Below are 13,903 nucleotides of genomic sequence, written 5' to 3' on the forward strand. Positions count from 1 at the left end.
GGTAATAAATGCCAGTCCAGTTCTCTGTTCTACTACCAAGCTGTGGATGAGTGAGATCTTACTCTGGCCTTGTACATCCATCCACACAAGCTGAAAAGAGTTGTTAGAGACGTAAAGGGAACCATGAACTGTCTTAAACTGCCAGCTGACAGCAAGAACTATTAGGAATCTGTCAAGGATTCTTCAGTTGTGATTCCTGTTTTGCAGGAGGTTGGACTAGATGACCCTTGGGTGTCTCGCCCAACTCTAAATTACTATGTGTCTATGATTCTATCCAAGAGAGTGACATGAACTACCCTCTCTTACACACTTACTTCATCTGCTGCTATCATTTTAGGTTTGAGATTGCTGGTTATTCAGATTGCTTAGCAGATAACAGCAGAAATACTTTCCTAAAGAGTGTTACTCAGCTTTAGGTCCCTGCAAGTCCTTCTGAAGCTGAGCTAATCACCACAAACCATTTAAAAAGATGCCTTCATCCTCTTCCAAATCACCACATTCACTAGGTTAGAGAAGCCTTTCTACCTTTCCAATCTAGTGAGAAGCAGCAGTCACTCACCTGGACAATGATGTGGAGGGGTATATATGTAGATCTTTGGTAGTAGAGAAAATTGCATGGCAAAATATATTTGGAGAGGAAAAGTATCAATTATGTAAACAGAATCTGCAACTTTTTGGAATTAATGCCATTAACATATGTTACTTCAAAAACTTACTCGGTTTCAGGTAGCCTCCCTGACACCCATGTCCAGTTCCCTTCCAGATCTTTAAAGAGTCCAATCCAAAAAAACTTTCTATGATCTTTTACATGCTGGTCTATAAAAAACTGCAGTAGGGGTGGAGAGAAAGAAAAAACAGAAAATCTTCAGTAGGAATGAGGAGCCAAGCACTTCTCTCAAAGCCTTTCTTGACAATGTCCCTTTCTCGGGGAGACAACAGCCCTTTACAGACATTCAATTGGCAGAAAACATACACATTTCAAAAGGAGGAGGTATCACCATTGAAGGTCCAATCCACATTGTTTTGGGAAGCAGTGATCAAAATAATACATATTATTCCATGTATGGTTGCATCAAGCACCAAGAAGAATTGTGTGCTGAGGATATGAAATTGTCCCCCTGATCCAAATTATGATGATGATGGGTGATGATCAATGGAATCAAGGAAGAATCCCAATTAGGAAATATTGCAATGAAGGGTAAGTTCACCTGGCCTCACCGAGACTGTTTACATATGTGTTCCAGTCATGACACAGAGTTAAAATTCCCAGATACTATAAATGACTGTGCCATAGAACAGTTGGTCTTGGAACCATCTATCGGGACAGTAACCTGTGTAGCAAACACTCCAATTTCTGTATCTATGCTTGTTTGTTGGTTCCAGAGACACTGCAATCAACCTGGTTGTGGTATGGTTGATGGGGTCTCACCCATGTCTGTGCCCTGCAGCACCCCAGTAGCTCGTCTGCCGGGGCTAAGGGGCTGGGAGAAGGATATACCTTGCAAGTTCCTATGATACTCTCATGCCAAAGGGTTAGGGTGGTGAGGGAAACCTTTTTTCTAAGCACTCAATACATCTCAAAGAGCAGAGGAAGAATCTACAGGAAATCCAAGGGATAGATTCCCCTCAAGTATCTCCTCCTCCTCCTCCTCCTCCTCCTCCTCCTCCTCCTCCTCCTCCTCCTCCTCCAAGACCTCTTTCATGACTGCCAGTTTCAGGCTATTCAAGTTCAGCGGCTTTAAGTCCCAGATGGTAGCAGCTGCTCCCTGCCCCACCCACCCCTTGGCTTGACTGATGGAGTTGCTGTCTTGGCTGCATACAGGTGGATAGGACCTTCTTAAATGGATAGTGGTGATAACAGCGGCGTAGCGTGGGTTATCAGCACCCGGGGCAAGGCAAGTAATTTGCGCCCCCTAACCCGGGGCAAGGCAAGTACAGTAATTTACTCTCCCAAGCAGCAGCAGCGAGGCTTCTCTTTCCCCTGCGCTCTCCTGGAGCTGCCTCTTTTCTTTCCTTTTTTCCCTTTCTCCAAGGCTTTTCGCTTTCTCTCCTTAATTGATTCCTCCTCCACACTGCAGCGTTTCCTGGCTGCTCCCCCCCTTCCCCTCTCTCTCCTCCTCGCTCTGCTTGCCTTGCCCTGCCCTGCCTGAGGGCGCCCTGAGGAGACTCCGCTCTCCTTTTTGACCAGGCGAGGTGGAAAAGTCTCTTCCCGCCCCCTCGCCAGACTCCCTGCTCGGCTCGGCTCACTACCCAGGCGGCCAGTGGAGAGAGAGCCACAATTACCATAAAGCTCCTCTCCCTCCGCTTCGCCAAGCTGTCAAAGCCCGGCAGCAGCAGGCGCAGCCAGACCCCCGCCAGCCAGCCAGCCCGCCCGCCTGCCCACCCGGCTTCCTCTCCTTTTTTTTGCCCGCAGCAGAAGGCTTCGCTCTCCCCCTTCCGCGACCTCCTCGCCAAGCCGAGCGAGCGCGGGCTCCCTAACCCGTGGATTTTAGTAGGGGCAGAGAGCTGCTAGTGCGAGCGCGCCCCCGCCCATGTTGCGCCCGGTGCGGCCGGCCCCCCTGGCACCCCCCACGCTACGCCACTGGGTGATAAGAACCCTTTGACTCAAGGAGATACTCGGCTTTGATGCTCACCTGTTCTTCTTCTGTATCTGTATCTGCAGAAACAAGCTGGGTACCTTCCCTCTCACACTTGTCTTTGGAATCCACCCATGAGCGTAGCTCAGGAGAAAACAGATAGAACGAACTTGAAAATATAATCCAACCATCTTTCAAGTTTCTAGTAAGGATGTCTTTGAGTCAAGCCAGAGGAAGAAGAGAAGAAGAAAACAAGATAGGGAATTTAAGGGGAGCCACCTTGTACGTCTGCGCAGATTTCAATTATTTTTGTTAAGTTCATTTCTGTCACCACATGGTAACATATATTCATCTAGGAAGCTCAGAAATCTTAAAACAATAAAAACATTCACTCTTCAACCCATGTTGATGCTGCAGTAAATACCTGGGTGGGCATAGGTGGAACAGGGAGTGCAGCCAAGAACCTCACCTACTTGTTTCCACCTGGATACTTAGGGCAGCATCAGGGCAGACTTGAAGGTTGGGAAGGGGGAGTAGCTGTGGTTTATCAAAATTCTCTTTCTCTCTCCAGGCCCTCTGTTGAGTTGTGGAGGGGGGGAGGGGAATCTAGAATGTAGGTTCCTGGCATTGGGCAGCTGGGACAGATGAAGGATTCTGCTGGTTGACCACCTAGTTTGCTGCCCAGCAGTCTCCCTGCCTGAGCTGCCAGGATGAATCCAGTGGGCTTCCAAATGGCTATGGGGGATATTCCAGCTGATCTGACTGGCGCTCCTGCTGAGCTTTGGCCAAGCTCTAGAACAACAACAACAACATACTTTATCGATATTCTCTTATTTATGTTCCCCCAAGCCACTCTGGGTGGCTTCCAACAAATTAAATCACAATTGTACACAATTGTATATAAATCATAAAATAATTCGTTGGATCGGTCAGGAAAACCACTTGCACTCTGGCCCCTGCCCCTTGTGGCTGATACAAACTAGCAGCGAGAGGAGAGCTTTTTAAAAGTCATTGTCTTCTTGATTCCTGAGTCTGCCAGTCACTTTTGCCTTTTCAGGATAGTCCAGCATAGTTTGTGATTCTTCCTTGCTCGGAACTGTTGCTTCTTTTCATCTTTGGGCTAGAAGCATCCTTGCAGCAGTTGTTGCATACATAAACAGTCCTTTCTGGTTTTTTGGAATATCAGAACCTGTGATTCCTAACAGAAATGCTTCTGGTTTTCTAACAAATGTTACTTTTTTAATAAATATTTTATTAAATTTTCAAACATAGAATAGAAAATCACATACCAAACACATTCAATAAAGAAATAACAAACATGTAACTAACTGGACTTCCTCGCATCTCCCTACCCTGCATTCTCTGTAGTAAAACTAACAGCAATTTATTACCTTGTTTCAGTTCTTATATTATACCTTTCAAATGTTATATTTCTAAACTTCAAATAATTTTTGTCAAATAGTTGTACCTTATATTAAACATAATATTACTTTAAATTTCAACCCTTTCTTACATATCACTTAATTTTCTATATCTTTCAGTCGGGTTACTGGAGCCATGTTTTTCTCAATTGTGCAATTTCTTAACATTCATACAATTTGTACTGTTTTTGTAGATAGTCTTTAAACTTTTTCCAGTCCTCTTCCATTGTTTCTTCTCCCAGATCTCGGATTCTGCCGGTCATTTCTGCTAGTTCCATATAGTCCATCAGTTGCGTCTGCCACTCTTCCAGTGTAGGCAAATCTTGTGTCTTCCAGTATCTTGCAATAAGTATTCTTGCTGCCGTAGTTGCGTACATAAAAAAAGTTCTATCCTTCTTTAACACCTTCTGGCCAACAATGCCCAAAAGGAAGGCCTCTGGTTTCTTGGGGAAGGTATACTTAAATACCTTTTTTAACTCATTATAGATCATTTCCCAGAAGGCCCTCACTCCTGGACAGGTCCACCAGAGGTGAAAGAATGTCCCTTCAGCCTCCTTACATTTCCAACATTTATTGTCAGACAGATGATATATTTTTGCAAGCTTGACTGGGGTCATGTACCACCTATATATCATTTTCATAATATTTTCCTTCAAGGCATTACATGCCGTGAACTTCATACCGGTGGTCCATAACCTTTCCCAGTCATCAAACATAATGTTGTACCCAATATCCTGGGCCCATTTTATCATGGCTGATTTAACTGTCTCATCCTGAGTGTTCCATTTAAGCAACAAGTTATACATTCTTGAGAGTACCTTAGTCTTTGGTTCTAACAGTTCTGTCTCTAATTTCGATTTTTCCACCTGGAATCCTATCTTTTTGTCCGAATTAAACACCTCTTTAATTTGAGCATAGTGCAACCAATCTCGCACCTTATCTTTTAGTTTCTCCAAGCTCTTAACAAATGTTACTTTAAACATTTTTTTCAATTCATTATATATTATTATATATTCATTATATATCACTTCCCAGAAAGACTTTGTTATCTTGCATGACCACCACATATGATAAAAGCTACCCTCCTTCTCTTTACATTTCCAACAAATTTTAGAGCTTGTTCTATCCATTTTGGATAACTTAGTAGGAGTTGGATACCACCAATACATCATTTTCATTTAATTTTCTTACAGCGTACAACATGCTGTGAATTTCAAATCTGTTTTCCATAGCCTCTCCCAATCTTCTATTTGTATGTTATGTCCTAAGTCCTTTGCCCAGTTTATCATAACCGATTTAACCTGTTCGTCCTTTGTATGCCATTCTAGGAGCAGGTTATACATTTTGGACAGAGTTTTAGTACTATTTTCCAAAAGTTATTTTTGGAATCTTAATATCTCTTGACTAAAAGCTCTCTTTGTGTCTATCTTGAAGATATCATTCAACTGAAAATACTGTAGCCAATCTGTTGCTAGTTCTCTTATCTCTTTTTTAATTTTTTTTTAAAACTGATTTTCTACTTCAGTTAACAGTATCTATGGCTCTTATGTTCACTTTTCTCGAAGATATTGCTTCCAAAGGGAAAATCCACCAGGGGTCCCACCCCCTCAAAAAGAGATTTTTATACTTTTTCCTATATGCTGCAAATCAATTTTCTTATTATATGATTCTGAAATGCTTTATGTACCTTTGCTTTTTCCTACCATATGTAAGCATGCCATCCAAATCTATTATCTAGAATAGATAATAAATCTACATCTAGAATGTCTGCACTTTTCAGTGTGATCCAGCATCCTGGAGCCAGCAGAAACAGGATGCTTCGTAATAGAATTTCAGATCCGGCAAGGAGAAATTACCTCTCTTTCTTGCATCTGGTATCTGAAGAAGTGTGCATGCACACAAAAGCTCATACCAAGAACTAACTTAGTTGGTCTTTAAGGTGCTACTGGAAGGAATTTTTTTATTTTGACTATGGCAGACCAACACGGCTACCTATCTGTAACTTGCATCTGTTAGTAATTTATATTTTATCCTTCGTTTCTTCCCCTGTCAGATAAACCTGGAAATGTCCTTTTGCCATTGCTCAAAGCATCCAGCACTGCCTATTACAGGGACTGATTGAAATAAGAAGAACATTCTTAGAATCATAGAATCATAGAATCATAGAGTTGGAAGAGACCACAAGTTGCTTTGCCCCTGTTGTCCAGTTCTGTTAGTTCAGTTAAGGTTCTTGCTGTTGTCTTGCTTGGTGGGAACCCACCTAAAATTCATTACCTATTTAGGAAGTGTTTCCAGGGAAGGAGAGCCCACCTTAGAGACCTGTGCAGATAAATGGAGGACCCTATTGTGACCTAGCTTTGTGGTCTGGGTACTTGCTGTGGCACCAGAACAGGCCCGTGCGTAGAGAGAGGGTTGCTATGGTCCACAAGTATTTTAACCCATATATCAATGGGCCAATTCACTATGTGAGGGGGCTTGAGGGCTCCTTTCTGATGATGGGTTGTGAAACTGGGGAGAAATTTTGCTGTTGCACCAACCACCCCACTGCCCAGCAGTCTCTCTGAGCAAGTTGGTGGAAGCTGCCTCGGGAGTGCTATTCAAGAATCTCTCTCCCATGGGTGAATATAATAAAGGACAGGTCTTTTAGCTGACCTGTTTTGATTGTCTCTTCTATAGCAAAGAATGGCAAAGTCTTTTCTTTCCTCACCATAGAAGCTAAATCAATTCAGCAGATCAGGAGAGCTGAACTGAATATCTCTGATGTTTCCCTAGGGTGGCTGGGTGCAAAGGAGGGCACCACTCTGCTCCGGCTCTAAGAGTTTTCAGCTAGAGGAGGGACATTCAACTGGTGCAGACTCAGGGCAGGTTCCCACTGCGCTACAATTCTTCAGCATCATAGGGTAGCTTACCAATTTCCTTTTGCAGTTGACCATTTCTATTTTCAAGATACCGCACTTTCTCTGATAAGTTTTGAGCTGCAGCGAGTATTTGGAAGTCTAAAGGTTTGAAACAGTTTAAGGCAGGAGTATCTGAAATAACAATCTGCGAATATTAAGAAACCATTTTCAAACATTTTAAAACAATCTAGCCTGAAACAAGAAGCAGAGCTCCAGGATGGGGTTCTTATGAATATGAGGACAGACTTGATTCTCTGTGGCTGAGATCACCAAGGGAAAGCCTCAGAAGAATCCTGCAGCTGGATCAGACCAAACACCCATGCAATCCACTCTCCTAATCACAGTTCCTGAGGGCTCCAGTCCTGCCACTCACCTCCTGGCCTAGGGCAGGGTCTGATATGCTCTCTAAAGGACGGCTGCCTCTGCTGCTGCTGGGCAGAGAGGACTCCATTTTGTTTTTTGTTTAAACTGCTGTTATTTTTTACCTATGTCATTTTAAACTGTGATATTAATGCTATATTCTTAGTTTTAGACTTTGATTTATGTGGAAATTGTTTCCCATTTGGTTGTGTATTTTTTATGTGGTTTATTTGTTTATGACTTTTTAAATTATGTAAATCTTGATATGCTGTAAGCATTGAGCATTATGCTGCTTGAGAATTGTTTTTTAACTGTGGAAAGGCGGCATACAAATAAAAAAATATGATGAAGATGATATTGAAAGTGAGTCATGAAGTATCTCTTATGTTCCCCTCCTATGTCCTCCTTTTCTGATGGGAATCACAAAGTCACAAACCAGTTTCCCACCGAGTCACACAGTAAAGCCAAATATACAAAGAATACTTTGCAGTTTTCAATTATGCTTTGTGAGATACAAAAAATACAGGAACCCAAAGTTTTTCCCCACCCTGGAGTGCAGTTTTGGGGATGGCAGAAGAGAAGGGAGAAGTGGGGGCAAAGTTCCCTTGTGCCAGTGCTAAAATCTAGCACTAGCACAAATATTGTGAATTACAGTGTGATGGGGAAGGACAGCATTTCTAGTGGGGAGATGTGAGAATACAACCTTCTGCTTTTCTTCCTGCTGAGCACTGAAAAAAAGTGATGAGTTTCACTGAATATATGTACAGTGGTGCCTCGCAAGATGAAAAGAATCCGTTCTGTGATTCTCTTCGTCTAGCGGTTTTTTCGTCTTGCGAAGCAAGCCCATTGACGGATTAGCGGATTAGCGCTATTAGTGGCTTTCAGCGGCTTATCTGCTGATTGGATCAGCTGATAAGGGATAAATGGAAGGTGGATCCTGCCATCTCTTTTTGGAAATGCTGTTGGCATTGAAGCAAAGCCCGTGACATTAGTTGCAAAGTATGCTAATTATATACTTACATAGAAGGAAAATCAGCAGTGTCATGGCAGTGAGGATGAAAATCTCAAGTACAACAAATCTTTCACCCGTTGGAGATTTGAAGAAGGTAACCACGTTCTGAAAACCAGATGCTTGAAGAAAGAAAATTCTGATTTAACCATCAGTAACCAACATACCATTCCCAGCCCAGGAAAAGGGGTTCCATATGCTGTGGCCGCCATCAGCCAGAGACAGTCCATTGTTCAGGGGGTGGGCACTTGGGAGGATAAGCAGGTGGAGGAAGCAAAGCGAGATGGCTTTCTGCTTGAGGGAACTTTTCTGACCAATGTCTGGATCAGAAAACAGTAGCGTCTGGTACTAAATGACTTTCTGCTCCCCAAACAAATGACAAGATGCTCCCTCTGTGCACATAATTCCACATACAGAAGTTGAGCTGGACTGGCCATTGGCTCTTATTTTGATACTGCTGATGGGGCAGCAGACTAACTGAGGAATTATATCGACTGACATTCCTGCTGCTAGAAAAAAAGTTTTCTAGAATGATTATAGCAAAAAATTGGTGGGGAGAAAAAACTCCCTCAATAAAAGAATTGCAAATAAGATTTTGTGAAAACATAGAATCAGCAAGACTGTGAGAGGCCAATCAGATAAAAAATTGAAAGAGGAGTGGACTTGCATGAAGGAATACATGAATAAACATTGTTCTGGTACAAATATATCAATATGCAATGAATGAAATTGATAGAGTAAAAAATTAAGAAGAAATGGGTATAAGATGAGATAGTCAAGAATAATATTGATAACACAGCGAAAAGAAGAAAAGAAACAAAGGAAGCCACACATTGGTGGAGGGAAGTCAAGATTAAAGTTTTTGTATTTAGTTATTTTATGTAATTTAATATTTCTTTGGATTAATGTATGTTTAATTGTTTTCTTTCATAGGAATTAAGGAGTTGTGTGTGTGTGTATGTGTGTGTGTGTATGTATATATATGATAAGTTTGTTTTGGTTTTTTTGTGTTTCTGAGTGTTGTATTTATCAATAAAAGTTAATTAATAAAGAAATAAATGTAAAAGATTTGCATTATTAAAAAGTATTGGTGGAAGAGATTCATAAGGACCAAGCAGGCTTTCTCCCAAAAAGACATTTATCAGATAATGTGAGGAACATAATAGACATTTTGGAATTACTAGAGGTGAACATAAACACTAAAGCAGTTCTGATATTTGTGGACGTGGAGAAAGCCTTTGACAATATTTCTTGGAGTTTTATGAAAAAGAATCTTCATGGGATGGGGGTAGGCCAAAGATTTGAGAATGGTATGGGTGCAATATACTCTGAACAAAAGGCCAAGTTAATTGTAAATAATGTGATAACTGAAGAATTCAAAATAGAAAAAGGGACATGACAGGGGTGCCCAATCTCCCCATTACTTTTTTTAAATAAATTTTTATTGGTTTTACAACATTTTTTAGACAATACAAACAAATAAAAAGACAAACAAACATGTATAATTTCATAACCTTTTTTCCATAATCCTCCTTTCTCGGACTCCCCCATACCTCCCCTTTCTGCATCCCAATTTACAAAATTATTTCAGCAGCTTCTAAGCAATTTTATCAAATATATGTCCTCTTAGTCTTTTCTTTAACTTAATCTTATGTCACTGTATCCCTTTTTCTCTCAAAACCTTGGCATTTTAACATTCCTCAATCTTATAGTAGTTCTTAAGATAAATTTTAAATTTCTTCCAGTCCTCTTCCGCCGTCTCTTTCCTCTGATCACGGATTCTGCCAGTCATCTCAGCCAGTGTCATATAGTCCATCACTTTCATCTGCCATTCTTCCACGGTGGGTAGATCTTGTGTCTTCCAATACTTTGCGATGAGTATTCTTGCCGCTGCCGTAGCATACATAAAGAAAGTTCTATCTTTCTTTAACACCAATTGGCCGACAATGCCCAAGAGAAAGGCCTCTGGTTTCTTAGGAAAAGTACACTTAATGACCTTTTTCATTTCATTATATATCATTTCCCAGAAAGCCTTAATCTTCGGGCACGTCCACCAAAGGTGATAGAAAGTACCTTCAGTTTCTTTACACTTCCAACACTTATTGTCAGGCAGGTGATAAATTTTTGCTAGCTTGACTGGGGTCATGTACCACCTGTAGATCATTTTCATAATATTTTCCTTTAAGGCATTACATGCCGTAAATTTTATACCGGTGTTCCACAACCATTCCCAGTCAGCAAACATAATGTTATGACCAATGTCCTGCGCCCACTTAATCATAGCCGATTTAACTGTTTCATCTTGTGTATTCCATTTCAGCAGCAAGTTATACATTCTTGACAGATTCTTGGTATTGGGTTCTAACAGTTCAGTTTCCAATTTTGATTTCTCCACCTGGAAGCCAATTTTCCTATCTTGTTTATAAACCTCCATTATTTGATAATAATGGAGCCAATCTCTGACTTTAGGTTTCATTTTCTCTTGACTCTGTAACTTCAACTTATCTCCATCTTGTTCCAAGATTTCCCAATACTTTGGCCATTCGGCCTCCATATTGAGCTTTTTCAGTGCCTTAGCTTCCAAGGGTGACAACCATCTAGGGGTTTTGTTTTCCAGCAAATCTTTATATCTCATCCAAACGTTATATAATGCTTTTCTGACAATGTGATTTTTAAAGGCCCTATGCGCTTTGATTTTATCATACCATAGATATGCATGCCAACCAAATGTATTATTGAAACCTTCTAAATCCAAGATATCTGTATTCTCGAGGAGCATCCACTCTTTCAGCCTGCAAAACGCTGCTGCTTCATAGTACAGTTTTAAGTCCGGCAGGGCAAATCCCCCTCTTTCTTTTGCATCTGTCAGTATTTTAAATTTTATTCTGGGCTTTTTGCCCTGCCAGACAAATTTCGAAATGTCTTTCTGCCACCTCTTGAAACAGTCCACCTTGTCAAGAATCTGCAAAGTTTGAAACAAAAATAACATTCTAGGCAATACATTCATCTTGATAACTGCAATTCGGCCTAACATTGACAATTTCAGATTTGACCATATTTCTAGATCTTTTTTAATTTCTGACCAGCATTTTTCATAATTGTCTTTATACAAGTTCAAATTTTTTGATGTCAAGTAAACCCCTAAGTATTTCACCTTCTTGACCACTGTCAAACCTGTCTCATCCTGAAATTTCTCCCTCTCCATGGCTGTTAAATTTTTTTCTAAGACTTTAGTCTTTTGTTTATTCAATTTAAATCCGGCTACCTGGAGGACTTCCGGGTTGGCGCCATCGCCGAATGGCGGACTCCCTCCGAGCTCCGGAGGGAGTCGGCTCGGCAGGGGCTGGGTCCTACCGCGCCGGCGACACGGGGACCCTTAAAAACCACGGGCACGGAGCCCGTGGACATGGTGACTCGGCTGGCACCGTTAGCGCCCTCCTGACTCATGAAGGAGCCTTTTTAAAGGCTACGGATCGGGTGCCGGGGAGCGGCGTGGTGCTGTGAGTCCTCTGCTTCCCCTGCCGAGCGCAGCCGCATGCCATTCGACCGAGAGCGCTGGCTTCTTCCTTTGGAAATTTGGACAATTGGCGACAACCCGTGAGTAATTGGGTAACCGGGTACAAAAGGAGAAAAAAAAGGAATTTTTTTCGGATTCGGTACGAGCGGGGGGGATCTAAAAAGGAAGTCAGTCCCCCCCCTGATTGTAAACATGCTAAAACAAGGACTGGGAAACCAAGATCGATTCAGAAGTTTATTGATGACAAAACTATTAACTCCACGATGGGAAACTACAAGAATTGTGCTGGAGGAGAAGAGTGGAGGGTGAGAGGAAAAGGCAACCCCCCCCCCGGGAACCGGGGTGATTCGGAGAGCCTGGCGAAGAGAGATGGAGAATTTGACAGCTGTCAAAAGAGCTGTCAAAGCTAGAGAATATAAAGAGGACTTTGTTACAAGTATTTTGCTGGTTAATTTTGTTACAATTCGATACAATATGGATATAAACTGTCGGGGGGAAAAGAAATAACAATTTGACTTTTGGATTAGAGGATACAAAGTTATTGCAATCCCCCTAGAGGGGTTTCGGGACATTACAAGTGTCGTACGTGGAAAACTACTCTGGGATGTGTACAGGTCTTATCTCCTGGGAAAGCTGTAAAACTGAAATATTATTTTGTCTACAGAGGTGACCATAATACAATAGAATTTTCTATTGAAGCAAGGAAGGAACTGGACGTAAGTCTTTGTCCCTGAATAACAAACCTCTGTAGAGACACTAAACCTTGGAACAAGAATGGTTGAACAGCTGAACAAGATAGAAACCTGAGAAAGTAAGAAATAAAAGAGCAAAGAACTAACTACGACACGGAAAGAACAACGGGAGGAGCAACAAATGATTAAGGAAAATTAAAGGCCTCTATCAGACTGGATTTTTGAAGTTAAATATTATTAAAACAACCAAATCTAAAGAAACCGGCAAGATGGACTGAGAAAAATTTGGCTGTGGACTTAAGATCTCCAGGCCGACAACATACAGACAGATGGATATGGGGAATCTAAACCGGGGAAGGGAGGGGGAATCTTAGAATCCAAAGGCTATGTAACCAACTTTTTGAACTTTTCTATATTTTCTATCCTATATTCTTTATAACTTTGATCTTATATGCTTTTGTTTTTTCTTTTTTTAAGAAAGGGGGAACTCGTGGAAGGAAATGAGAGCTGATCTTGGGGGGGAAAATCTTGTTCTATTATAAGATGAGGAGTGATGTTAAGATTGTGTAAATTTAAATTGGTTTATGAGTAAAATATATTAGGTTTAAATTGGGAATGAGAGCTTGTGGAACCAACTTAGGGAAAGGGGAATACAGTCGGGTGGGGAAGGAGGGAGTCCCAGAAAGAAGGCTATGAAAAGAAGGGTCTAAACTTGTTTCTCTTTTTTCTTTCTTTACTTTATCTCTTCTATTTTTCTTATTTTGTTATTATTGGAAATTTCAATAAACATGATTATAAAAAAAATAAAATAAAAATAAATCCGGCTACCTGGCCAAATTGTTGAATTATCTCCAACACTCTTTTTGTACTAGTGTCTGGCTCTTGTAAGGTCAAAACTAAGTCATCTGCAAAGGCCCTTAACTTGTAGTGTTTAGCTCCGACCTGTACACCTTTAACCTGCTGGTCATCTCTAATCATATTTAGCAACACCTCCAGAACAGAAATAAAAAGCAATGGGGAAATTGGGCACCCCTGTCGTGTCCCTTTTTCTATCTTAAATTCTTCAGTTATCACATTATTTACAATCAGCTTAGCTTTTTGTTCAGAATATATCACACCCATATCATTCTCAAATCCTTGGCCTACCCCCATCCCATGAAGATTCTTTTTCATAAAACTCCAAGAAATGTTGTCAAAGGCTTTCTCCGCGTCCACAAAGATCAAAACTGCTTTAGTGTTTATATTCACCTCCAGCAATTCCAAAATGTCAATTATATTCCTCACATTGTCTGATAAGTGCCTTTTTGGGAGAAAGCCTGCTTGGTCCTTATGAATCTTCTCCATCAAAACTCTTTTCAATCTTTTTGCCAAAATGTCTGCAAAAATTTTGTAATCCACATTAAGTAGTGATATTGGGCGGTAGTTCTTAAG

At 41.1% G+C, this 13,903-nt stretch overlaps 1 protein-coding gene across 1 annotated transcript in view; it reads right to left on the bottom strand.

The window, feature by feature from the left end:
• The window catches only part of LOC309540035 (uncharacterized protein), a 60,833-nt gene that overhangs the window by 1,307 nt on the left and 45,623 nt on the right, over positions 1-13,903 (bottom strand). Inside the window, exons 6-8 of the mRNA XM_082236620.1 lie at positions 6,907-7,026; positions 2,634-2,791; positions 717-826 (exon numbers count right to left, since the gene is read on the bottom strand). Coding sequence (XP_082092746.1) covers positions 717-826; positions 2,634-2,791; positions 6,907-7,026 — 388 coding nt within the window. The remainder of the gene's footprint in view (positions 1-716; positions 827-2,633; positions 2,792-6,906; positions 7,027-13,903) is intronic.

Source organism: Podarcis vaucheri (genome assembly GCF_965113315.1).
Source record: "Podarcis vaucheri genome assembly, chromosome: 9".
NCBI classification, from domain to species: domain Eukaryota; kingdom Metazoa; phylum Chordata; class Lepidosauria; order Squamata; family Lacertidae; genus Podarcis; species Podarcis vaucheri.